This window comes from Euleptes europaea, chromosome 13, assembly GCF_029931775.1.
Source record: "Euleptes europaea isolate rEulEur1 chromosome 13, rEulEur1.hap1, whole genome shotgun sequence".
Classification (NCBI taxonomy): Eukaryota; Metazoa; Chordata; class Lepidosauria; order Squamata; family Sphaerodactylidae; genus Euleptes; species Euleptes europaea.
In genome coordinates, this window is record NC_079324.1 from 45,418,248 (window position 1) to 45,445,344 (window position 27,097).

The 27,097-nt window shown below is 44.1% G+C and overlaps 1 protein-coding gene across 1 annotated transcript in view; it reads right to left on the bottom strand.

The window, feature by feature from the left end:
- Nucleotides 1–25,970, bottom strand: part of ASCC2 (activating signal cointegrator 1 complex subunit 2) — a 31,389-nt gene extending 5,419 nt beyond the window's left edge. Inside the window, exons 1-15 of the mRNA XM_056859597.1 lie at nucleotides 25,875–25,970; nucleotides 24,031–24,189; nucleotides 23,033–23,203; nucleotides 21,198–21,327; nucleotides 18,927–18,994; nucleotides 17,396–17,506; nucleotides 15,811–15,923; nucleotides 15,055–15,129; nucleotides 13,681–13,788; nucleotides 12,420–12,488; nucleotides 11,458–11,532; nucleotides 10,251–10,428; nucleotides 9,073–9,287; nucleotides 8,867–8,986; nucleotides 490–714 (exon numbers count right to left, since the gene is read on the bottom strand). Of these exons, the coding sequence (XP_056715575.1) occupies nucleotides 490–714; nucleotides 8,867–8,986; nucleotides 9,073–9,287; nucleotides 10,251–10,428; nucleotides 11,458–11,532; nucleotides 12,420–12,488; nucleotides 13,681–13,788; nucleotides 15,055–15,129; nucleotides 15,811–15,923; nucleotides 17,396–17,506; nucleotides 18,927–18,994; nucleotides 21,198–21,327; nucleotides 23,033–23,203; nucleotides 24,031–24,189; nucleotides 25,875–25,955 (1,898 nt within the window). The 5' untranslated portion in view covers nucleotides 25,956–25,970. The remainder of the gene's footprint in view (nucleotides 1–489; nucleotides 715–8,866; nucleotides 8,987–9,072; nucleotides 9,288–10,250; nucleotides 10,429–11,457; nucleotides 11,533–12,419; nucleotides 12,489–13,680; nucleotides 13,789–15,054; nucleotides 15,130–15,810; nucleotides 15,924–17,395; nucleotides 17,507–18,926; nucleotides 18,995–21,197; nucleotides 21,328–23,032; nucleotides 23,204–24,030; nucleotides 24,190–25,874) is intronic.
- Between the last annotated feature and the right edge of the window lie 1,127 nt (nucleotides 25,971–27,097).

Genomic DNA, 27,097 nt, shown 5'->3' on the forward strand with positions numbered 1-27,097 from the left:
TCACTAAGTGGGCAGATATCAGCAGAACTGATGCAAGTCAGCAGGTATTGCAAGACCCTTTGTGTAGCAGCTGACTGACATTTTATATGAAGCAAATCAGTGTGTAACTTGAGAAACATGCTTGATTGTACGGTTCTGAGAAACATACTTGCTTGATTGTATGGTGCTGTAGGATACACATATGTATCTTTAAGTAACAGCTTTCATCTTTCTATTCTCTGGATGAAGTTCTCCAAATAAAGCTGGCCAAGATTTATTTATAATATCTAATGTCTCTTTACTGATGACTGTTTAATATGTTGATCTTTTAGAAGAAAGGTATTCAGTGCTTGGCCCACAACGCTTAGATGGAACCCCTTCCCACCAGCCAATGCTTTCCAAATCCCAATCTGGTCTTATTTACAAACATAAAAACATGTTTTGTCCTTGCTGCCCTAATGCATGTATGGACCATGACATAGGCCAATCCATGGGGAACTCCAAACTCACCTCCTACTGATCAGCTCATCGTCCGAATCAGCATCATTTGCTCCCACCTGGTTGCCATCATAGGTATCATCATATTCATCCTCATAAGTGTCCTGGTAAAAAAGGCCCTCTCCACTCTGCTCTGTGGCCTCCTCCACTATCACAGAGTACTGACTGTAGCGCTCCCTCTGCTCAGCCACAATGCTCTTGTCATTCAGTAAACCTTTGGTCGTGGCTCTGTCACTCCTGTAATTCAAGTGTTGACAGCAAAAAAAAAAAGTAAGTAGTTCCATTTGGTCTCACTTATTGCACCTGATCTTTTCAAGTAAACATGAGACCACTCCAAGGGGTACATGTTATTTTGCGGGTGGGGCGAGTGGAGAATTCTGTGCTATAAAATCAATTCAGTAGGCAGAACTGGTTACCTTATCCCATGAAAGCAGAGAACAAATCAGTGCCAGTGATACTATTTATTAACTTTATTAACTCCTCTTCCTGTTTTCTATAATCCGTTAATAACTAGGCACATGCACCACAGCTATTGCCAATCTGCTCTTCTGCAAGATTTTCTTCTGCCTTTACCATCTATATTCCTTCGCACTGGATGTCATGTGGGCTTACAGACATTTTGCTTTTGCAATAGCCCATCAAAAGAGATTCTCTCCAGAGCAGCAGCTAAGTCAGGACTGGTTTGTATCCACAAATTCCTTCACGCAATTGCATACTATCATGTGGGGAAAAGCTAATGTAAACAGGATAAAGATGCTAGGGGCAAGGAACCATCTTCCAAAATGTACATAAGAACATAAGTACATAGGAAAAGCCATGCTGGATCAGACCAAGGTCCATCAAGTCCAGCAGTCTCTTCACACAATGGCCATCCAGGTGCCTCTAGAAAGCCCACAAACAAGAAGACTGCAGCAGTATCCTGCCTGTGTTCCATAGCACCTAATATAGTAGGCATGTTCCTTTGATATTAGAGAGAATAGTTATGCATCACAACTAGCATTCATGTTGACTAATAGCCAAGGATAGCCCTACCCTCCATGAATGTCCACTCCCCTCTTAAAGCCTTTCAAGTTGGCAGCCATCACCACATCCTGGGGCAGGGAGTTCCACAATTTAACTATGCATTGTGTGAAGAAATACTTCCTTTTATCTATTTTGAATCTCTCCATAAAATCCACCTCAAAGGGTTGGAGTGCCTGCTTGTCCCTCCTTGACCCATCTTGATCATCTTAATTTGTGGGTCGGAGCCTCTCACCACCTTCACTCAATTGACTGGATAAACTTTCCTCTTCCACATCCCCCTTTTCCTCAAGTCTGATCACAGTAAATACAGCAGCTTCCTTGGAACAAGCTGAACCTCATGTATGACCTGTGAAGGTTAGGACTTGTCTAAATGTTCAAGTACATAGATGAGGTTGTTTAAAAGTGTACAGTTTTTTAACCTGCCTGTCTTGATCCTTCTTTCCCCTTAGCTCTGTGCACCCTAATAAACCACTTGTCAAATTCCTGGTGAAATTTGCTAGCCCAGGAACCATCCCCACAGGCCAAACTGCCTTCTCCGGTTACTAAAGAGATTGCTGGCTCCTCCTGCCAAGGGAAAAAAGGGATAATTGAGAAATGAAATGGTGGCAGCCTACTGAGTGAAAAGAAAGGGGACAGCTAAATCCTGACTCAAGGGGAAGCCCTAATCCTCCACAGGGCTGTCTCCATGAGTCTAAATTTTCTTAAAGCTATATAAGTCTCTAGGCCATCAGCGCTTCTTGCGGCAATGAATCCTGCGCTTTAAGGATGGGTTGTGTGATATTTCTGCCAATCAGTTTTACTGAATGCCTCCTAGTTCTGCTTTGGGGAAAGGAAGAGAAATGCCATGATCGTATTAAAACACTACTCTGGTTCCAGACTGTAATATGACGCTCTCAATATTATGTATTTAATAAGATAAATAATATCCTGCATGTTTTCTGAACCAAAAAGCCCTCCAACACTTTAGCTTCTCCTTGCAGGGAAGGCACTACAAATCCCTTCATTATATCAGTTACCCTTTCCTGGGCCTTTTCTAGCTTGGCAATATCCTGGCAGAGAACGGTGCATAACGTGGCCTCCTCCTTCTTTAAACATGTACATTCTGACAGGGAACAAGTCATTCTACCTGTCACTGAGCTGAGCCACAGGAAGCCTTGAGATGCAGAGGTGTGGGAAGCAGAAATCCCTGAAGTCAGGGCCTCAAAGAAATGCAGCAGGCAAGGAATCAAGCCTTTACATAACCAAGAAGTGGCATTTTTATTTTAAGCATTTTTAGTCTGCTTTTCAGACAAGAACAATGCTGGCTGATACTTTGCAAACCTAAAGCCTGATCTGGACATGTTAATAGCCCTGCTTGGTCAAGGAGGGCTAATGAAGTGCCTGGGAAGGAGGAGTCGCCCAGGTGCTTGGGGAAGAGGTTGAATCTTCAGAAACGTTTCTATCTGCAGCCCCAAGTGGCTACCACAAGGGGCAGCAGATGCAGCTCCAGAAAGGTTTCCTGTTCTAGAAGAAGGGTTGGATTTTATATGCTGACTTTCTCTACCACTTAAAGGAGACTCAAACCAGCTTACAATCACCTTCCCTTCCCCTCCCCACAACAGACACCCTGTGAGGTAGGTGGGGCTGAGAGAGCTCTTAACAGAGCTGTAACTTGCCCAAGGTCATCCAGATGGCTTCGAGTGTAGGAGTGGGGAAACAAATCCAGTTCACCAGATTAGCCTCCGGCCGTTCATGTGAAGGAGTGGGGAATCAAACCCGGTTCTCCAGATCAGAGACCACCACTCCACACCACCACTCTTAACCGCTACACCATGCTAGCCCCAGTAAAGCTATGGGATCACAGGTGCCTGCACGGATACGCCTTGGTGAGTTAAGTCTCTCCCAGGACTGGTTAAGCAATCCTGGCTGCAGCGATTTAGCAGCATCCACCAAGATGAAAGCAGCCACAGGAGGCTGAAATTGGAGCAGGGAGCTTCATGGGATGCCAGATGCAATTAGTCACATTGGAAATGGGCCGGGGCTTGCAAGGACGGGGTGTCCTGCATCTATGAACGAAGTGAATGAATCTGGCAATGAGGATGCATTTCCAGGTATACAGCGCCCCCTAATGTTATATACAAATATCTTGTTCATTACTGTTCAACACCTGATTATTGTAATATGAAGTATTATGCAGGAGGAAAAGGCAAAGTTCCGACAACCTGTGGCTAAGGAACAGGGCAGCAGTAAGTGGGTGCTTAGAAACAGATGGGCCAGCCAAAACAGCATTACCAGCAGCCCTTTTTCACACAAGTGAGAACAAGCTACATGTGACACTGGCATAGGATTCCCAGATTCGCAATTTAAAGGCCAAACCCCCGCCCCCTCAAAAAAACCAGTTGGGAGCGGCAGGGCTTTGGTGCTGAGGAGGGGGTTAACTATTGTCAAAGGCTTTCACAGTCAGAGTTCATTGGTTCTTGTAGGTTAACCGGGCTGTGTGACCGTGGTCTTGGTATTTTCTTTCCTGACGTTTCACCAGCAGCTGTGGCAGGCATCTTCAGAGGAGTAACACTGAAGGACAGTGTCTCTCCGTGTCAAGTGTGTAGGAAGAGTAATATATAGTCAGAAAGGGGTAGGGTTTGAGCTGAATCATTGTCCTGCAAAAAGTATCAAAGGTAATGTGCTAATCATTGTCCTGTAAGTATCAAGATAGTGTGCTAATGAGGGTGTGGTATGTTAATATGGTTTCATATTAATATACCACACCCTCATTAGCACATTATCTTGATACTTACAGGACAATGATTAGCACATTACCTTTGATACTTTTTGCAGGACAATGATTCAGCTCAAGCCCTACCCCTTTCTGAATATATATTACTCTTCCTACACACTTGACACGGAGAGACACTGTCCTTCAGTGTTACTCCTCTGAAGATGCCTGCCACAGCTGCTGGCGAAACGTCAGGAAAGAAAATACCAAGACCACGGTCACACAGCCCGGTTAACCTACAAGAACCAAGGGGGTTAACTCTTTCTCCAACTCACTCCTCCAATCAGAAATTGCTTTCCCAGACTGCTTTTAACACTGATGTTAACTCTGCCCAATCTCATCAGTTCTGAGCAGCTATATACGCCATTTGGTGGACTAACAGTGCAAGGCTGGACTTCGAATGGCGCCACTCTGCTTAGGACTTAACTGTAAGACATCCCAGTTACTGAAAAACATCTAAAAACAGGCCAGCATGGTGTAGTGGTTAAGAGCGGTGGTTTGGAGTGGTGGACGGGGTTTGATACCCTACTCCTCCACATGAGTGGTGGAGGCTAACCTGGTGAACTGGATTTGTTTCCCCACTCCTACACACAAAGCCAACTGGGTGACCTTGGGCTAGTCACAACTCTCTCAGCCCCACCTACCTCACAGGGTGTCTGTTGTGGGGAGGGGAAGGGAAGGTGATTGTAAGCCTATTTGAGTCTCCCTTAAGTGGTAGAGAAAGTCGGCATATAAAAACCAATTCTTCTTCTCTCTCACTTTCTCTCTCAGAAGGAAATATCCAGATTGCCTCCCAGAGTGGTTAAAACATTTTCAGACCATCTAATAAGCTGAAATTGCACCAAATATAGCCTAGGAGACACCAATGACTAGAGAAGTCTCAAAACACTACACCTTTGCTACCAATAGTCAAAGCCTGAGGGTGCGTGAATTTTCCTTGCCACGGAGACCAACGTTTCCGTATGGCGAAAGCCATGCTGCACACATGTAGAATGTCGAGCTGACCTGTTCCTTACATATGTGGGAGGTGCAATTTACAGCAGCAGCCAGGAACGTAATCTATGCTTGCAAAATGCAATCTTCTTCCACTAGTCAATAAAACACACACCCTGCCGCCCAAAATGGTTAAAATGTTTTCAGACCACATAATAAGTTGAAATTGGCCCAAATGTAGCCCAGGAGACACCAACTACTAAAGGAATCTCAAGACATCACACCTTTGAATCCAGTAGTCAAAGCCTGGGGTTGCGTGAATTTTCCTAGTCACAAAGGAGAACGTTCCCATTAGGAGAAAGCCATGCTGCACATAGGTAGAACGTCAGGCTGACCTGTTTTTTAATTTACAGCAGCAGCCAGGAACATAATCTATGCTTGCACAATGCAATCTTCTTCCACTAGTCAATGAAACACACACCCTGCCCCAATCACAAAATGCTACAACTTTGTTTTTAAGTGGGAGCACAGGACAGTCGTGAATGTGTACTCTGCACCAGATACTAGCATCCTTGCTGAAGTACATGAACATGAAATCACACAGAATACAGAATCTCCCACACCTCGCAAACCCTGGCAACTAACATTAAACCCATGTTATAACTGGGAAGCCACAACACAGCACTTAAGCCAACACAGACAGGAGTGGTCTTATTTGAAAGTCATTTAAGTTTCATTTCGGTAAACCCATTCTATATATATATATGCCAAAATGCATAAGTGTTGTAGATGGTGCAGCGAACTGTCCAATTGCTAAATGGCACGACGACAAATGTATTACAAGCAATAACTAGATGTGTAAAGGTCTGGCAAAACCTACATGCAACTTGGGTTGTGCGAACAGACTTTATGATGACTTGAGCTGGGAGCTTCCTGAAACGCATGCTAATGGCCCTTATGGAAGGGCACGGATCTACAGAATGGAGGGCAAAGCAGGCAGTGCTATCGTATTGCTGGCTCTTGTTGACCTGGTCTAGTTATCAAAGTTTCCAGATCAGAGTGAGGTCCTGTCCTGGCCATCTTCCTACACTTAGAATCATAGAGTTGGAAGGGACCACCAGGGCTATCGTCCAACCCCCTGCACAATTCAGGAAATTCACAACTACCTTCCCTCTACATACACACCCAGTAACCCCTACTCCATGCCCAGAAGATGGCCAAGATGCCCTCCCTCTCATGAACTGCCTATGGTCATAGAATCAGCATTGCTGACAGATGGCTATCTAACCTCTGCTTAAAAACCTCCAGGGAAGGAGAGCTTACCACCTCCCAAGGAAGCCCGTTCCACTGAGGAACCGCTCTGTTAGAAAATTCTTCCTAATGTCTAGATGGAAACTCTTTTGATTTAATTTCAACCCGTTGGTTCTGGTCCAACCTTCTGGAGCAACAGAAAACAACTCAGCACCATCCTCTATATGTCAGCCCTTCAAGTACTTTAAGATGGTTATCATATCCCCTCTCAGTCTTCTCCTCTTCAGGCTAAAAATACCCAGCTCCTTCAACCTTTCCTCATAGGACTTGGTCTCCAGACCACTCACCATCTTTGTTGCCCTCCTCTGGACACATTCCAGTTTGTCTACATCTTTCTTAAATTGCGGTGCCCAAAACTGAACAAAATACTCTAGGTGAGGTCTAACCAGAGCAGAGTAAAGCGATACCATCACTTCGGACCTCTCCGCACAACTGCCACTTTCCGTGCACCTTACTTTCCTTGGACTAATAGCTTTTATTCCAGCCAGCAAATTATTTTTGGGCTGCCTTTTCTGCACAATGCCTTAAACTTCACAAACAACAGCACCTAGAACAGGCCAGCAACACTGGCTCCTAATCCTGCAGATACTCATTCAAAAGCAGCTTTGGCTGCTGACTCTCCTTATCAATGCTGATCCCTTCATCCTTCCATCGAGGCCTTACATAAGCACTTCCTCTGCAAAACTATGTGGAAATTCCTTTTCTGAATTACACAGCTAGTAACGTTTTGCTCCAGGGAATATATGCGTTGTTTGGGTCTATGAGTTCCACATCTCTGCATTCTCCTCATACCAGTGGTGGAAGATCATGTCTCAGGAGCAGGTGCATCTGGAACGACCAGTTTCCTGGGGCGGTAGAGCCTGATGAAAGCCTTCCATGGAAGCACAAGGAACCCACATGGTGCAACTCCACCCTTGGCATCCTTTCCTGGCAGCAACCACAATTACATGCCATGTGGAAGATAAGCTTCCAAGCACCCCTGTCTCACTACCGATCGCTGCACTGTTGCCAGTGCTGCCCAAAATCTGGCTGCTCACCCTCACGAGCACTTTGAAATATCTGGTTTCACTCAAGTGCACCTGAAGAGGTTTAAAAAAAAAAACCTCAAGCTGGTGCTCTGCAAAAAGGCTAATGACACTTCAATAATTGTTTCCTGTCAAGCCAGCCTGGCAGCGTTGCAACAGAGCTGTTCAGCACTACACTAGGCGTTCGCTGCTTCCAAAGATGCCGCAGTATCTTTCAGAAGAGTGTTTAGCGCTAAAACTGCACATGGTGCTTGGCATCTGCGTCTGGATCCTCACATCTAAGCTAACTGTGTGGGGAAACAGAGATCAAGGCTGCAAGCTGGGGAATGGGAAAGTTAATTCCTACACACGCACCTGCACACAGGCTTCGCATTACTTAAGAGCCCCTTTAACGCGACCTTTTGTGTTTGCTCCACCCCCACACCGAAGAATCCCCTCAAGGAAGCATGCAAAACGACAGTCACGTGTTAGCTATGCAAACAGTAATTGGCTAATGGAAGGAACAAAGAAGCAGGCAAGTGGGGGGGTGGAATTTCTCCTTTTGCGTCGGGACCGAGAATAGTCATTTTAAAGGTCACATTTAAAAAAAGAGCTTTGAGCGAGCTTCAAAATTGACCCTGCATAAATAGCCACACAGTGCTTTAAGCGCTGGAGAAGGAAAAAGACTAGCAAACTACAGGCAAACTGTCTTGTTTCCCTTCTGGAGTGTAAAATGGGGAAGCCCAATCAGGGAAAGGGCCAGAAAGGGAAAGAGTTAAACTGTCTTTCCCCAGCAGTTCAGCCCTGATCTATATCAGGCCCTCCGTGATGACTTTTCACTGCTAAAAATTACATGCCTGGGGATCTGAACATGGATCTGCAGTGTCACCTGTCAGTCTAGAAGAACAAGACAAAAAAATTGACAGGGCCCCTGACAGACAGACAAACTGCATGTCACGTCAGAGATCTGAAATTGGTCTCCTGACACTCACTCTTTTTACAAAACAAAAAACAAACAAAAAACCCCGAACTGAAGCCAGTGATGGAAGGGCTGCCAACCTGTTCATACCACAGGCACCAGGGAGAGGATTTTATATAGATACCTGCATTTCCCCCCTCATATATACAACTGGATGTGAATTTTCATTGAGAAAATGGCATAGGGAAAAGGTTAAAACACCCCCACTGCTGCATTCCATGATACTGGGAATCATACACACTCTGAACAAGGACTGACACTTCCAGTGGCTGGAAAACTGATACAAGCCAATGTTTTCCCAACCTATCCAGCAAAGCCTTTGGCATTATATAGGAGATTTAGAATGCTTGTTATGAACGCCTGTGGGGCACAGAACACATAACTCACCTTTTGCCTTTCTGTATTCGGGACATGTCCACAGAATCTTTGCTGAAAACATCAAATTCATCGTTCTGGAAAATATTGCATCGTGCAGTGACTAGAGGGGTTGGATCTTGTTTCACTGGCCTGGAGGAAACAGGTCAAAATTTCACTGTCTTGTTAATTTCCCTGTGACACAAAGAAAAACGTTAAAGAACCTATTTCAGCCTCACCTTGGCATTGCATGGTCCAGCTTCTTCAGGGATGCCACCAGCTTGTCTTCAAGAATGTTGTTGATCACCTGTTCAACATCATAGTTGTATTCTTCCAGGCAGGCCAGGACAAAGCCCTCTCCAAGATCAGGTAGCAAATCTTTCACTTGGGAGATCAGAGAATCCAGCTCTACCCCAGAGACCCTGGCTGCTGGCATCGCAGCTGTTCCAGCACACTAGACAGGTCAAACACAACAGGCAATGTGTCACTCCAGGAGGGTCACAATACTTAAAAAGAAGCAGCGTGCAAGGAACCAGGGAGAAGAGCACCACAGAAATAATGGCATTTATACCAAACATGCAAAAAGCCACTAAATTCACCATGGACTCATAATCTCTGGAGTTCTTCTGGTTCAACACCACAGAAAAGACTAAGAACGGAGAAGGCTTCCCAGGGAATGGCCAGAATCACTTTATCCAGGAAACCCTTGCAATATGTTGCCCTGCTCTGGAGGGGGTACCATGCCCACCCCATGGGATCAGCACCTCCCAGGGAAAGGAAAAGCTGGATCTTTTGCAGACCAGACCATTTCCAAAGAAGCAGGCCAAAGCATCTGTCTGAGGGACTAGCTGAAACTGTAAGCTGGAAAAGCAAGCCAATTAGTTCTGGAAAGGTAGTCCAGGTAGACGCAGCAGGTACAGAGTGAGAAAGAGGTAGCTAGAGTAGTGGGAATGGGGGAGCCAGGGATGAAGTAGGAACAAGGAGAGGCAACATGCGCTGTCTGTAGGGTGCAAGCAGCTGGTGCATTGGGGCCCCAAGTCTGCTATCAGTAAGGACAGGGAAGGGAAGGGCAGAGACCAAAGCAAAGAGCTGATCAAGCTGCCTAGGCTCCAGGAGGCCTATTGCTTTGCACAAGGGTGTCGTGGCTCAAGGAACACAGCAGCTGGAAGGTCTGCAGGTTCAGTTAGATTGTGGCTAATAATTCCGATTTGGGGGTGGGGGAAACTCTTTGTAGCCCATGCTGATCTTCTCCAGCTACCATGTTTGAGCTGAAACGTTTCTGGTGTGAAATTCAATCAAGGAGGCCAGACCAACCCCTCATGAATGCATACGTGGGCACTGTAACATAGCAGGGCAGCTCAGGTTGCCACCTTCCCCTCTCGGCTAAGCCAGGGACAAGGGTATTCTGTGAACCCACCTCTACAGGATCTTCTCTGAGCCTCTCCAATCCCTCGCTGCTGCTGCTGGGCGGTGTTGCCGAAGCTCCAGCTGTTTCTGCTGGCGTGGATGGGCCTTTCGTCATTTTTTTCCTCCTATCTACTCCCTCCCAGGCACCTTCCACAGCTTGCAGGATGTAAGTTGTCCGGGTTTCATCCCTGCACACTTGTGTTTAGGGCACTTTGCTGATCGAAATACATGGTGAACTCAACCATCACCCATTTGCACCCCCAGTGAACAAAGGCAAGGGCTTGAAGTTGCTTTTTGCCCCTCCTGTAGTTAACCAAACTGGCCAGATGTAGACAACAGCCATCCATACCCAATTGTGGAAGCCTGCTGAAACCACAGAGCTAGGGGAAGAACATAAGCATTAAGAGATAGCTCTCACTTCCTGTTTACTTCAGAAGGCTGCCATTGGGGTGTCAGAGTTTGACACAGACAGGGAAGTCTGTGCAGAGAAAGGCTATAAAGAAGAACACTGTGCAGGCGGGCTTACTTATCACAGCCTTGCCCATATTTCTCCCCACACCAGCACACCAGGGGAGTGGAAAACAGCTGTTTTCCCCCACCTTGAGGAGGCTCCCTATAGTCTAAACTAAGCTAAGCCCTATAGTCTAAACTAAGATGCTAGGTTCAAAGGCAGTCTCCCACTGAATAGTAGTTGCTGGGCAGCAAAGGTGAGGAAGAGCTTTTGCCTTCATGTTGTGCTGGTGGGCTTCCCAGAAACTGTCTAGTGACTTAGATCATCACTGAAAGACCTTTCCAGTGTCCAGGGCCAGGGTTGTCTCTGCAGTTGATGGTACGTCTCTTGAATTCCTTCCCCCAAGAGGCCTGCTGGACACATTCCTAGCATTCCACTGCTAGTCGGTGACTTTTTTATTCCAGTGTTTTTGATTACTTCATCTGTTTACTAACTTATTCTGTTCCCATTTTGCTCCACCTTGTATTTTTGCTGCTGGTTTGTTTTAGCTCGTTTGCAATTTCAGCCAGATTGATTATATTGTTTTATAATTGTGTATACTGCTTCAAGCTGGATTTGTGGGGAGTGGGGGAAAGAGACACAAGCTACAAATATTGCCAACAACATAAATAATCTGGCTGGCCAGTGATGTAATTGGGATGCTACACTAGATAGACCTTTGGTCCAATCCAGCAGGGCTGTTCTTTTTTTTAATGGCAAAGGATACAAACTGGAGGAGGCTTGCTGGAGGAGACTCACGTCATCTGCTATGGGAAACAGCTCATCATAGTCACGGAGAAACCTGTTAAGTACAAATTATGGAAATGTACACACAAAGGGGCTTCCGAACCCACAGGGACAGCATACAGGAGGACTGGAGTTTTCCATGAGAGTCGAAGAGGATATTATTGAGCCATTATTGACAGTGGTGTACACGCTAATTTCTTTTATGCCGTCTTCTGTGATCAAACCTGACAGTAGCATTCTAAAGCACTATGCTGACACACTGCTTTCCTTCCTTCTTTGCTGTTGTGGGGGGGGGGACACAGGGAGCCCATGGGAACAAGCGTGTGGTTTCCAATTGCCTAACAGGACTGCTGCAAGAACTCTTCTGGGGGAAAACATCCTGTTGTATCCATTTGCCCTGCAAGTCTGGGCCCTCTGGTGGTAGAGACACCCCCACACTGCGATGCATTGAGTGACTATGTCATACTAGGTCACTTCTTTAACTGCTCTACCCTTCTAGCCTCTCATTTGCCATGAGAGCAGCACAGAGAGTAGGTTTTGATAACAGAAATAAAGGGGGGGATACTTGGTTGTCCCCTTATACAGAGAAGGCGGGACCTTGGGGACAGAGCATTGCTTCAAAACCCACTGACACTCCATCCCCATCCCTCGCCCCCAAAAGTAGCATAAGAAATAGGACAGCCCAAAGCCAAACAATTCTCGAAGCCCCTTGACAGCTTTTAAGAGCACACTTCGAAAGCTCTGAGAAAGAAGCGGTTCCCTCCAGCACAGTCAGTACTCCATCTCTGCCACAGAGAGTGATTTTTCCCCCAAAAAAACCTCTGCTGAATGTGTTTCAAAATGCCTGGCAACCCTCCAGATGATTACACAGTGCTTTCAACAACAAATATCTGGACCAATACTATTGTTCTTCTACCCAAGCCCCATCCTACCAGTTCTTACCTCCTCTCCTGAAGTACTGAGGTGAAGATCTGCAAGAACTCTTCAATAAAGGGCTGAACATTATCATAGCTGTAATTAGAGGATAATGAAAATAATATTCAAAGATTTATGAAAGTTCTCACCAAGCTTGTTAGTCTAGGGACATTATGTGTGCTCTGGGTGAAAGAGATCTTGGATTCAGATACCCACGCTGTTTGGTTGGCAGAGTCATAAATATTCCTGAGAAGTCGCAAGTGTCAAAACTAAGCCAAACTTCTGCTAAAACTCCAGTGAGCCATCTAACAAGCTCCACACAGGAATTCATCTTTAGGACAGACAAAGCAGCAGAGTGTTTGGAGGAGTTTGAAAAATGAAAAAATGCACATATATAATTGGCACAGACAACACCACAGGCAGAGAAATAGAAAAGTGGTAGCGGTGCGAGTCTTTAAGGTGCAGTTTGGTCATTAAGGTCAAGGCTTGGTGTGAATTACACCATGAGTCTTTCAAGTGTAAGGGGGAAAAGGAGGAGTTGATGTAGATATTGGTACAAGATTGTAGTTTGATGAAACATGTTAAACAGGCAATTAAAATTTCTAAAAAGTGGGTCCTGTAGAGCTATTAGAGATTATAGTGACTGAAGAAATCTAAGTCTCTGTTTAAGCCAGGATGACATGTAGAGTTAGATTTTTTTGATGAGTTCTGATTCAGCACTTTCACATTGTTTATTTCCTTTGAAGTTTATTCTTGGTAGAACAGCAATATACTACATCCAGGGAGGTTAAAATGTTTACCCACTGGTTTCTGAATGTTGCAGATCTGGCTGCTCTCAACCCTTGCCTGGCCAGTGAAATGCACCACAGGACAGGGGGTTGTTGTGACAAGCAGGTATCAAGTAAAATCACTTTCTTTCTTCCATAAACAAAAGCTGCAAAGCACTTTGGGTCCCCCTTAGGGAGAAAGGAGGGGTATAAATGAGTTTAAATAAATATGTGAAAGCAAATTCCATAAGTTAATTACACCTTACATGGAGAAGTTATTTTCTTTTGTTTTCTCCTAGACCTACTGCCAATAGCTTCACTGAGTATCTCCAAACTCTAATACTATGAGAAGGGCAGAAGAATTTCACACACGCATAGCATTCATAAGACCTACACACACACACACACACAAACACCTTACTCTATAATAATACTTGTACAAGATCTTTTTGTCTGCCCCAATAAATGTGATCCCCTTTTAAGAGACAACCCACTACCACTAGGCCTTGCGAGAAAAGTACCTGCTTTCCAAAATAGGCTGAAGGCACAACTGGTTAACAATAATATGGAAAACTTCCACCACCTTCGTTCTAGAATGAGAAAGCCTCCTCCACATGTCCAGCAGTAAGCTAGAAAGGGATGACAACAACAAAAAGATGGAAAATTCACTCTCTGATGTGATTTATTTCCTCCATGGAAGAGAAGGTAGCTGACTGGTAGTAAAACATCAGTTTGCATTGAGCAGAAAGAGAAAAGTCATTTATCTGTGGGGGGGGATCAGGGTTTGCATTTTAAGATAGACTGGTCTACATGCGCAAAAGAATGAAGTGTGAAGGAGGAAGCATCGTGGACTGTGCTACTTAAGACACCTTTTTTTAATGCTTCCCTGTATTTTTTACAGCCTCCTACAAGTAGAAAGGTAGCCCTGTAAGAAGCAGGTCGAGCTCCATCCAAGTACATTTTTACTTGGGGCTATTTCTTTTAACATATTACTTAGCATTTATGGAGCATTTTTAAATAGGTGTAAGCATTTCACATGTCTTATCTTTTATAACAGACCTGTAAGTTAGCCTAGTCCATCACCTCCAATATTGCAGATAGCACGAGTGAGGGTGATTGAGGGGCTTGCTTAAGGCTGCTTCCACATGGAGTTTTTTCTCCACCTTGGCTGCCAAACTGGAGTGCTTTTTTTAAGCTTCCACACAGCATCACACTGTAATTTCCTGTTTAAGAAAGAATGCACCCTCACAGCAGCCATTTTGTTAGGGCACCCCACTACCTGTTCTCAAAACTCCAAAAGTGCTCGTAAAAACTGGAGACCTTAGCGCAGATCAAGCCAAGAATTCTTTGAAAATTTGGTTCAGCTTCACTTGTGGCTGTGCTTCACTGTAGGAGACCACAACTTGGCATCACTGGTAATACGCTGTCCTGTTCACACACGCACGCACAAACACAAGTTAATCATTATTTCTACAATGTTGCATGCAAAGAAGCTGTGTGACAGTCGTGGACACCTACTGACTAGGTCTTGCGGCATTATTAACAAAAAATGCAATTCATCCTCCCATCAGCTTCCATGTTAAGAGTCTCCCAAGTGCTTTACATGAGTACTCCTGTAACCCATCAAAAGTAAGACAGGAGCTGAGTACTCCTGTAACCCATCAAAAGTAAGACAGGAGCTGGTTGTGGTGCAGTGCTGGATTCAGACAAGCACAACCTAGGGGCCAAATGTCCACTCAGCCAGAAAACTCATCAGATGAGCTTGGGCCAGCCAGTCTCTCAAGACTAACCTACCTTGCTTGGTTGCTGCAAAGATAAAAAGGAGATAACTACCCTGAGTGGCCAGAAATGCCTCTGTACTTACTGCAAGTGGTAAAGATATCACCGAAATGTACCTGCTGTCCTCGTGTCTCCTCTTCATAATTACAGACTCCAGCTCAGGTATCACCAGCTCATAAAAAGAAGCCAGCCTACAAAACACACACACCTAAACTTAACTATAAAAGAGCTATTCGAGTCACAAAGAAGGGGAGACATGAGGGAGAAAAGATCTAAAGCTGGCAATGCAGAGGAATCTATAGGGGCCTACAGATCAGCTTGCAGGTCACATGATTTGAGCGGATAACCCAGGTCAGTCCCTGATCGCTCCAGCAAGACTGAAAAAACCCAAGACCTTGGAATGCTGCTGCAATTAACTAGATGGACCAAAGGCCTTGCCTGATATCAAGCTTCACGTGTATCTTCACATATATAAGCTGCAGCAACAAACATCCTGATACTCCCCTTTACTATTGCACCCTCAGGAACAGGGTGTTTCAAAACTGGGACCCACACAGTCGCTTAAAATGAGCTCAGACATGCCAAAGTTATTTTGATGCCAGAGGAAGAAAATCCCAAAAGCAACCCTTCCTCACAGCAGCATTCTTGGGTCTCTACTTTGATTTCAATGGAGTTTTCACAGAAGAACTGTGTGTACTATATCAACTAGGGTCAGATCTGTCCATCTCCTGCTCCCCCCCCCCCGATTGTGGCACTGAAATGGACTCGTCTACCCAGCCTCAGTGCATAGTCACTGGGAAGTGACAGTCGGGCTCCCTTGGACACATCTCTTTCAGGTGGCTATGGAACACATGCAGTCCCTAAAAATATACCTGTAACAGAAGTCATGCTTCTGGAATGTTTGGCAAGCCAATGGAAACACATCCAGAAAGGCCCAAAGGGTGATACAAGTATCACACAAGTACAGCACAAGGTCCTTTAGCTCCTAGGAAGAAGAAAAAGTAATAGTAAATAATTACAGACAAATTAGACAGGGTCTAGTGCCTTGGTGGTAACACATGCCTGTTTTGCATGCAGAAGGTCCCAGGTTCAACCCCTGGCATCTCCACTTAAAGGGACTAGGCAAGTAGGTGATGTGAAAGACCCCTGCCTGAGACCCTGGAGAGTGGCTGCCAGTCAGAGTAGACAACACTAACCTTGACTCAGTATAAGGCAGCTTCTCATGTTAACGTGTTCAGATCTCCCCTATCCAATGTTGCTCTCTTAAAAACACAAGAAGCTGTCTTATACCATTGATCCAACTCGCTCAGTATTGTGTACTCCGGGGTCCTGGCTAAAGAAAAGACTTTCAGTATCAGTAACATGAGATCTTTTAATTGGAGACTACAGCTAGGACTTTCTCCATGCAAAGCACTAGCCTCTTTGGTTGGTGACCTTACAGCTGGGTATAAATGAGCTGCAGCAAGCTGGTCCTACCATTAGGCAGGATGAGGCAACCCACCTCAGGAAGCAGACTTTGGAGTACCATTAAAAGGCAGCAAACTGCTAACTATATAGTAAATATATGTTTAGCACCATGGCAGGGAGAGGGACACTCTCCTTGGATTTTTGGCACAGACAATGAAGTACCTTGGACTGTCACTGGCCCCATTCCACTAAAAACGGCCACTAGGGAAAAAAAGATGCAGACCTAACCACCATGCAACAAAGAACTGCATGGGTCTAAAACTAGTTGAACATTTCAACATGCTAGCGCGGTACTAGTGCCCCTTCCAGCACTACTTGTCTCTAGGGTTGCTACCCTACAGGTGAAGCCTGGAGATCTCCCAGAAATACAACTTATCACCAGGCTACAGAGATCAGTTCCACTGGAGGAAATGGCTGCTTTGGAGGGTGGAATCTATGGCATTATGACCTGCTGAGGTCTCTTCCCTCCCCAGGCTCTGCCCCCAATTCTCCAGGAATTTCCCAAACCAAAGATGGCAACCTGCTTGCCTCACACCCCAGAAAGTTCCCCCCTTTCCTATTTCCTCATCTGTCGTAGGAAGAACAGCACCCCATGGTCAGTCCCTAACATTTCTGACACATTAGAACAAAGTAAAACCTTTCCCCATCCTCTTCTTCCCCTTCCTTGGTCATTTGTAGCATGGGAGAAGGGAAGAAGGATTCATTCTGCTTCTTAAAAAGAAAGGAAGCATTCAGTGATATTTTAAGAGAACACACACACAATTAATCGTCTTCTTCAAAAATGTGTAGGCAAAGCATACCCATATTCATGTGATTGGGAAAGATGCCTCACCCAGTCACAGGGCAGGCAAGAACAATGATTACTAGTGACCATGTGCAGGGTGAGACATAAGTCTTGGGGGAAGGGTAATAAGTGGGGAGCATGGCTACGGACAGGTTTCATGCAGCCTGGAGGAAGGTTGTTGGTCACAGCAAACATCCCCCCCGCACCTGCAGAGGCATGTCCCCAGGAGTCGTCCTGATCCTTTCCTCCAGTTTCTGGGGCTCAGCAGAGGCTCCTTCACATTGCAAGCCACACGTATGCAGAATGTTGTTGAATACCTAGAAGGCAAAGGGCAGCTTGTGAACATGCCAGAATGAAATGCAGCCAGGCACACTGCACCTGTGTCAGCATCCGCCTGAGGTTATCTGCTTCCCAAATAGGGAGCTGCCTAAGCCAAAAGCCAGGCCAAACACATTCAGTGTTTCTTTTCTTTTTTTTCCCCTCTTCTCTCTTTTCTTCAATCTAGACTAATTTTTGCTAAGGTATGGCTTATTTACAATTTCACTTTGGAGGATCAATTAGCAACTGACCTACCCCAAAAGAAAACCTTTGGCACCACCTTCCATTGTGGAAGGCAAGAGCTGTTCAAGTGGGCTAGAAGGATAAAGCAAGACAGCCAGTTCCTCATTAGGAAACAAGGATGCAGAACAGCACAGAGGCTTAAACTCTATGATAATTTTGTGCAGAAAAGTACACATTTATATTTGGGGTGCATTCATTACCCTAAGCCAAATTCTAGCGCATTCTAGGATAGCCAAATGCCCTACTTTAAAAATCTGGGGTTTGGTGACTGAAATCAGTGTGTTTCGCAACTCCTACAGCCTGTTTCAAACACCCGGAGTCTAGATGCACACTTTTATATGAAGACAAATGTTTCTGCCTCCTCCCTCTCACATCCTCTTGCATATTTAATAGTTCACATAAGTTCTATGAAATGCTCTCAGAATATCATTCTGTGAAAAGAGGGAGAGGCTGTGTATTTCCAAAACTCTTTACAATGCTTCCCTGAATTAGTGTTTTCTGAGAAAACCTCATGGGGTAGCTTTTTACCCCAATATGTTACATAGTTTGGGGCAAAAAAATACCCCCATCACAAAATCAGTTGATTTTTCTGGGACTGTTTTATGATAAACTGGAAGGAGGAAACTCAACACACATAGCCTGAGCTTCTTGGGGAAAGGGTGCAAATGAAATAACACATGCATAACCCCACAAGGTAAATTAGGCTGAAATCAACTGGCACAAGATCATCCAGTAAGCTTCATGGCTCTGTCTCACTCATACACACCTATTTTTGCGAGCTGTTAATGCAACTCCTGCTTCATACAGTCCACACTGGATGGGGAACTGAGCAGTCGGGCAAGGGCTAGATATGCACTGGTTGCCCATCCATCCTGCATTACAACTGCCATGCGGACATCCCTTGGATCACACATTCGTTTAGAGCTGCATACAAAGTGGCTCACATACAAATGACCTTGTACATATCTGAAGACAATTGCCACTGCTTTTCAGCATATTTTGCCAGACACCGTGCTTGTGTGAAATGCCACCAAGAAGCAGCAGCTGTAGCCAGCTCAGACGTCACTATCTCCATGCAGTCCCTCAGAAAGCTTTACTGAAGTCTACACTGAAAAGTAAACTACGTATAAAAGTATACAGAGGTGCCCAAAAAATACACCCAAGAAAAATCAGCACCTGAAGGACTGTAGGCACAGTTTCATCCAAGTCATTGAAGTAGCTTGGCTGCTGAATAAAGATGTTTTCTGGGGCGGGGGGGGGGGGGGAAGAGAGATAGAAATAAATTAAAAAATTATTTCAGGTAGGTTAAAAGAGTCAGCGTCAAATGTCCTCATACCAGATAAGCTACTTTTCACATTTTCTCTTCAGACAACATTTAACTCATACTGTGTTGGTGCTATAAACAGAGACACAAGGAAGAACTTGGACTTATGAGGGAAAACTAAGCTTCCAACCCCAAGTTTACTTTATAAGGCAAATGCAGGGGAGAATCACATTAACAAACCTCCTGATTCTCCCCTACAAACACCACTTCCCACAGAGCTCTGGGAACAGAAGTAAGCTCAGCAAAGGGCCAAATAGCAGGGGCATTTGTAGATAAGAATGCACAGGAGAGGTTAAGCACCCCTCCCACCCATTGATTCCCCCCTACAGACACCCCTGCCCTTGCATAACTTCAGCAAATGAGAATTTGGGAGTACATGCTTGCCAAGTTGTCATACACTGTAGCTCTCCCTGGAGAATACCAGTCTGGCACAGCAAATAACACAATGGACTTGCACTGGGGAGACCCAAGATCAAATCCCAGTTCAACTTAATGTGCAACTATGAGCCAACCACTCTCTTAACTCAGCTTATACCCTCACGGGATTTATTACATATTAATTTTAAAAAAACATAAGGGCCAAATGCTACATAGGTTTATGTCTTTTCTAGCAATATAATGCCTCCAGGTTTTTAGAGAGGAAGTTTCAGGCAAAAAGGCCTTCTTCAGGCCAGGATGTTCAAAGGGAAAGTAAAAATAAAATGCTTGCTTGCTCAGTGATATAAGAAACAAGTGGATCACATGAGACGGCTGCACTGATTGTCTGCCAGCTGGCTTAGCCCTACCCCAAGGCTTCTGCCTCCAGCCTTTAAAAAAAAAAGATGGCAATAGAATTCCAGCAACATGAGACCTGTCTTTATCTGACATTCCATTCAGCATTCACTGAATCTTTGTATAGTGCCACTGAAACATTTCTATATCTTAATTATGCTCCTTTAAAAAAAATACCCATTCATGACAATGAGTCTCATGTGCTCCCCCCCACCTCAGAGAATACATTGCAGAAGCTGCACTATGGGAAGGAACTCTTCATCAGCTTTTTTTCCCCCAGGTCCAAATCATTATACGAATGCTGCTATTTATCCCTCTACTAGTTCCACCACTGAGCCTTTTGATCAGAAAAATAGAAGGGGAGGCAGCTTCCACTAGGTGCTGCTTCTTCCCTAATGCAATTCCTCTCCCCAAACCCCTCATGTACACACACTTTGAAATGGAAAAAGAACTCTGCGGGAAAGCTGATCACAGGTCTCCTAGTGTCTCATCTTCTTTAGCCTCTGTACTTTACCAGTTCTCATTTGCTTGCCTGGAAGGAAGCATGTTACTAATCCAGATTCTATGCAGGGCTGTCGAACTCATATGTTAGGAGGGCTGGATATGACATAAATGTCACTTGTTCGGGTCAGGCCATACCTCGCCAGCCCAGATCAGGAGTGGGGAAGTAGCTGCCTTGGCTGGTGAGCCCACTGCAGACTCACCAGCCCAGATCGGGACTGGGGGAGGTGGCTGCTTTGTCTGGCTCGTGGGCCGGATAAAAGCTCTCAAGGGGCCATATCTGGCCCGCGGGCCATATGTTTGACGCTCCTGTTCCACAGATTAGAATTCATTGTTCAAGTCTGCATCTGTATGCAGTTTTATGTTTGAGCTGTCTTAGACCTGTTGTCGCATGCCTTGCAGGAACAGGTGCCTGCAAATAAGCAGACTGGAAAACATTTTGGTGTAGACATCTTTTAAGATAGGCCCTTTCTATTAAGGGTTAACCTAGTCAAGCATACTGTTCCCAACAGTCAGATGCCTCTGGAAACACACAAGCAAAGGATAAGGCAAAAAAAAAAAAATCCCACATTGTTTATCCCCAGAATCTAGTACCCAATATACTACCTCTTGACACAAGGTCCCATTTAGCTAATTAATACATCCCACCTTGTTTAAAGCTACCTAAACTGATATTCACCACATCTTGAGGTAATGAACTGCATAAACAGAGTTATCTTGACATCGTCAATGTTCCTTAGCAAATTACAGAGGAACAGCCTCTCTTTAGAGTCTGTTCTACACCCTGATTTCAGAGCCTCTCACCCCCTCCTCCCAAAAACCCATCACCCCATCTTATATCTACAACCAACCAATCATCTTGTAGAGTAGAGCACTGTTGCCTTTTCCAAACAGCACACACAGATCCAGAATTTTGGGAATATCAAACAAGAAGTTATTGTAAAGAATTTCTCCAAAAACCGACGGTGTGATGAAATGATCCTAAAAGGAAGAGGAAATAATACATTCAAACATGATTAGCAATAAGTAGCAAAATCCCTGTTATGACGACAGAGGGATGCAATGCACACATCTCCTGAGTGCAAGTATTACCACAGACCTGCTGCTATGTACAGAAGGAAGAGCCCTTTTGGACCAGAGCTGAAGAGCTTCAGAAACACCCCTCAGTTTTGCCACTTTTTCAGAGCATCCTCTGCATTCCTATACATAACATGTGTTTTGGGCTCATGTAGAAAAGTAGTGTTTTTACATTTTTACTGCTTTATTTCTAGAACTTATATTATTTCCATGCATCTCCCAAGAGCCCCCAGAGCAAACTGTAGCATAACAATATAATAAATAACATTTTTAAAAAGCTAGTTTGGGCAAAAACTATTCATCATCAGTGGCAGAATGTATGAAAATGGATTATGTTTGGAATTTCCTTATTCGGCAACGATTGCCTTGCTGAATTACTCACCCATGCTTCCAAAAATGTTGCAAAATACAATTTTCTACTTAATAACAGCATCTAGAATGATTTTTTCCAAGGCACTGGAAAAAGGCACTCCCAAAATAGAAGAAGGGATTGTAAAGTATCAAAAAACCTTTTTGGCAATTCAACTGACAGCTTAAAAAAAGGGAAAGATTCGTCCTAACTAGACACAATTTGGTAATCTTTCAAAGAATGTTTGACATATTTAAGAATGCTTCTCTTTTTGACTGTCCTTCTTTTCCCTTGTTCAGATGTTATCATTAAGAAAAATGTAAAGTTTTTCTGTTGAGTATTCATTCTTACTTCAAGTTCTTATACGTAATGTATACGCAAAGTGTTTAAATAAAACAAAAAAACAAAAAACCTAGTCCAGGTATAAGCTTTCCAGAGTCTGACGAAGGGAGCTTTGATCAGGAAGTGACAGAGAGAAGGGATCATTGAGATTATAAGAGCAGCAGTATGAATACTCGTACAGAGAAAGAGTATGTGGGTCCCAGATTATGAGGGGGCTTTAAAGGTAAGAAGGAGCATCATGAATTGCATCTGGAAACAGACAGGGAAACACAGAGGAAGGGGCTTTTTGCTGGGATTCCTTTAGAGCAACATTTTTTGCTTGCTCCTTGTCAATGATTGATTTGTTACTACATGTTTTCTTTTATTGTTCTAAACACACTGTTGCTAGGAAGAAATTTCTTGCGAAATGGTTGTTAAAATATTCAGCCACTTCCGATACACATAAATTGAGATTGTCTCTGAGTGGCTTTTGTAAAGCATGTGCGGTTGATATGGCTAATTTTTTTTTTACTGTTGTTTTTAATTCTTAAATGTCTTTTTTCGAGTATAACACAACAGAGCTGCCTCTAGGAGACAAAAAACACAAGATACTTTGGGAGGGAAATGCTGTAGGCCACAGGACAGAGCGCGATAGAATTCAGGTGAACAACAAATCCTACCTCAGAGGGTAATCTGTGAGAGGAGAAAATGTTCTTTCCCATTCCATGCTTAAGGAAAAAAGGTCTATAAACAAATACATACTGGGTTTCCATTCATAGATGACTAGGAATAGTATTCAGATGGAAAAAAAATACACAAGCGAGGGGGCGATGAAGGAAAAGACATCAGGAAAGAAAAACAGAAACCAGCTATTTTTTCCCCTGAAGAAGAGTGTACACATAACTCAAATGCATGCAGAGCAGAGATGTGGGTGTTTACTTTGGATTCCTTGTGAGTGGACATTCGGAGGAAAGTTAGGAAAACATTCCGATGAAGGTGCTTCGTTAAGTCATTCACTTCTGGAGGCAAGTCTACCACCGTGTCGAACTTGCGAGGGGCATGACGCAAGTATGAATCCAAACATTTCTGGAGCGTCTCATCAAATACTACCTGCAGCAAAGAAAAAAGCTTCATGGGAAACTGGTCAGGGATGCCAAAGTATATGCCAAGTGGCAGGATTTGTCGACAGTTGCAGGTTGTGTGTTGAATCATTGGTGTTTGGATCAAGGCTGCTCAAATAAAACAAATATTCCACAAAGCTCAGAAAAAACGCTTTCAAGGGTTTGCTACCAAATATTTGTGGCAGGTGAAACACTAAGGCTGGCACCCATCCCTTTTCAGGCAATATGTTACTTCTTTCTTAGCACTTTTACCGGAGTAGAAAATATCTTATTATTAGGACTGTCAAACACTTGAACAATCTTTCATTGTTCAACTCTCTGCCTTTACCCCAATTGAATACATTTGCCTACCAAATCCTCAGAATGTTCCTTTCTTAAATATTGAAAGAAGTAAAAGAGAATTAGTTGTTTGATGGTAAATTAGAAAATGCCATCAGGAATATTTCCTTTTTTTCCTTTTCTACTCCACTAATTTAGCAGAATTTTTTTTAAAAAAATTTACAAGCATGCATTTAATTCTCAGCCTCACTGATTGAAATTTAAAAGGGAGTGGTGAACTAAATTTGCTTCCTGAGGCTGTTCTTACTGGTCAACTCCGTCATTGAAAAGCAAGCTTGACCATATTTGCATAGCCCTATCCTCGGTCACAGTAGACCATGACGGAAATTTTAGGAACTACCCTGTTTATATACAGATCCCTGCCCAAAGATGGGGCGCACTACAAACTCAAAAGCATGCTTACAGAGATCAAGTTCAAAAGTGAAAAACACATTCATTTGTTTTATAACTCCTTTGCTATTCACAAAATGATGTTACCTGGCACCAGAATTTATCATGAGGCAGAGCCAAAAGCCAGTCCAGATCATCTGCAATGAACTTGGCCCGCTCTAAGAACTCCTCTAGCAGCGCAGGATCTCTGGCTTTAGGTGGTGGCTTATAGAGCACAAAGGAGCGTTCTGTTTTCTTTTCTGGATGCTGCAGAAAAACAAAATGCCACAAGTGTCAACAAGATGACCAAAAGACTAAACAGTAGCCCTTGGTGTTTCTGTTTGAGCTGCTCGCAGAAGTCCTGACAGCCAGAGACATGTCTCATGTTGGTAGGAAACTTGGCTTGTGGTTACCAAGAATCCACCCCTCATGTTTGCTCTCTTTAGCATATGCTGGCAGCTCGCCATTCTTTTGAATCACAAAGGCTCTGCACAGCAGCGGCTTCAAGGATATCCTGATTTTCTAATAACACTTTTGGAATCCCACATGATTCACTACATAGAATCATAGAGTTGGAAGGGGTCATACAGGCCACCTAGTCCAACCCCCTGCTTAATGCAGGATCAGCCTAGAGCATCCCTGACAAGTGCTTGTCCAGCCTCTGCTTAGACTGCCAGTGAGGGGGAGCTCACCACCGCCCTAGGTACCTGATTCCACTGTCAAACAACTCTTACTGTAAAAAATTTTCCCCTAATATCCAGCCAGTACTTTTCCCCCACAATTTAAACCCATTATTGCAAGTCCTATCCTCTGCTGCCAACAGGAACAGCTCCCTGCCCTCCTGTAACTGACGGCCCTTCAAATACTTAAAGAGAATAATCATGACCCCACTCCTTCAGCCTTTCCTCGTAGGGCTTGGTCTCCAGGCCCCTGATCATTTTCATCACTCTCCTCTGCACCTGCTTGATTCTGTCTTTCTTCTGCCCTGTTTTCATGAAGGTAAGTAGCTAACAGTCTTTTCCAGGTTCAGCCTCCTCTCTACCCTCCCATGTTTCCAAATCAAAGCAGAAACAGCTGGACATAATGCATGTTTATGCTGCACAATCCTACACTAACAGGCTTTGATCACAGTGTGGACCTAGAAAATCTATATTCTGAAACTGTAAAAATGGTCATTTTTCAGTGAGGTGGAAGTAGTGTTGTGGGATTGACATCTATCCATTACATTGTTATCCCACCCCTTATCCAATTCATCCTCACTTCATCCTCATTTTATCCTGTGAAGTAGATTAGGCTAAGAGTGAATGATCAGCCAACAGGCACTTATTCGTTCAGTTTCTTGGCTAAGTGAGGCCTGAATGCAGGTCTTCCCCAGTGTTCCCAGTTCAATACTCTTAAGTATTACGCAACTCACAGCCTCTCTTTCAAAAAACTATCTGTAGTAGTATATATTTTTTTCTGGGTGAAAAATACAGTAGAGCTACAAACAGTGGTATACGATGTGGAGTTTAGCTTCCTGAGAATTTCAGCTTTCATTTTTGAAAAAACAAGTTTTCTAGTTCTTATTCTTAAAAACATGTTGGCAACTCCTGGTGAAATCTCAGAAGCCAGAGAAGTTGTTGAACAAGATTCCCAGTAGTCAAAGGGTGAGGCTTCAATGCCCTGTAGAGCCTCTCCCCATGACTAGCAGAAGCAACGTAAATCAAGTAGAATGAATTATGAAAGCCAGTGCAGTATAATTACTGGAGTATCAGATTAGAACTGGGTAGATCCGAATTCAACCCCCCGCCCCATCCACAAAGTTCACTGTTTGATTTCAAGCCTGTTCACTAACCTACATCATGTTATATGGGTGATCCTGCACTTTGGACTCTTGCCCAGTTTTACTCATACCACTCACTGAAATAAGATAACATTGCAGTAAACTTTACTGAGAGGAACACTAAACTTACCAGTGCTGGTAAAGTTTTCAGCTTCCCAGTCAGCAAATCCTTCTCGGTAAACTGAAGCTCATCCAGCGGTAAAGCCGGCATGTTGCTGTGATATCTTTGCCTTTAAAAACACACACACAGGTAGTATCAGAAACTTGTCAAGAACCAAAAACAAACAAGGCAGGTTGCTCCTGGTTCAACAGCCACACCGGAAGACATGAGCTGTGTTACACACAAACCAAGCCTGGCTTTAGAGGAAAAAGAGAAAAATTGTTGCACGGGGCCCACAAATTTCCATGCTTTAGGGTGACCTGCACCAGAAATATCTTAAGGAGCAGTGAGCAGCAAAAAATGAAAGGACCAATGCAAAGAATTCCTGTTTGACCAATATCAAATCACTTGTGTTGTACAAACTATTTCTATTTGGAAAAGGAAGTCAGGAGATGCTCTGCTGGAATAAGCCGTTTAATCAAACACACTGTTCCTGGTAGCAACCAGAAACCTTTGAGAAGATCATGACCTGAGCTAGATAGGGAGAGCCACCACCCATTATTTGTCCTGGCACCTAGTACCCAAGAGGTATAATGCAGCTGAATATAGAGGTTCCATCTCACTATTTAGTAACCTTAGGCTGCGTACAGAGAGTTCTATTTTCAGAAGAGAAAAGTATGCTCACAGCTCTTTGGGTGCAGGAGATAAAGACTGGATTTGAAGAAAGCCAGCCACCACTGCTAGTTTCTCAGTACACATGAGGAAAACAGTATCGTTTAAATCTGATGCTCCTTCTAGCCAATGTGGTGCGTACATAATTGGGCAGTTATCAGAGGCAGCTGGTTGGTGTTCCAAGAGCTATCCAACCCCTAGATACCTGGCTGGTGTTCCAACAGCTAGCCAACCCCTACTGATACCCTAAAAAAACTGACATACATTTAAGACTTTTTCTTTTATTACTATAAAAATTCCTTCCTACCTCGACAAGCATTTTGGTCTTAGAAATGGCAACAGGGGACAATTAGCTTGGTAGTCCCAGAAGTCCCTGGCACAGGGAAGAATGCAGTAAAAAAAGCACAAGCAAACAATGCAGGGCATAAAGAATCACCCCGTTTCTTTAATTTGCAAGATGGGGACACAACCCCTTTTCATTGACAGACTTGGCCAGTTAAAGGGATCCCCACAAAATCCCCACTGTTTTGATGCTCCCCAGGTGACACTGGGCCACTCACTCTAAGGCTAAAACCTACTGT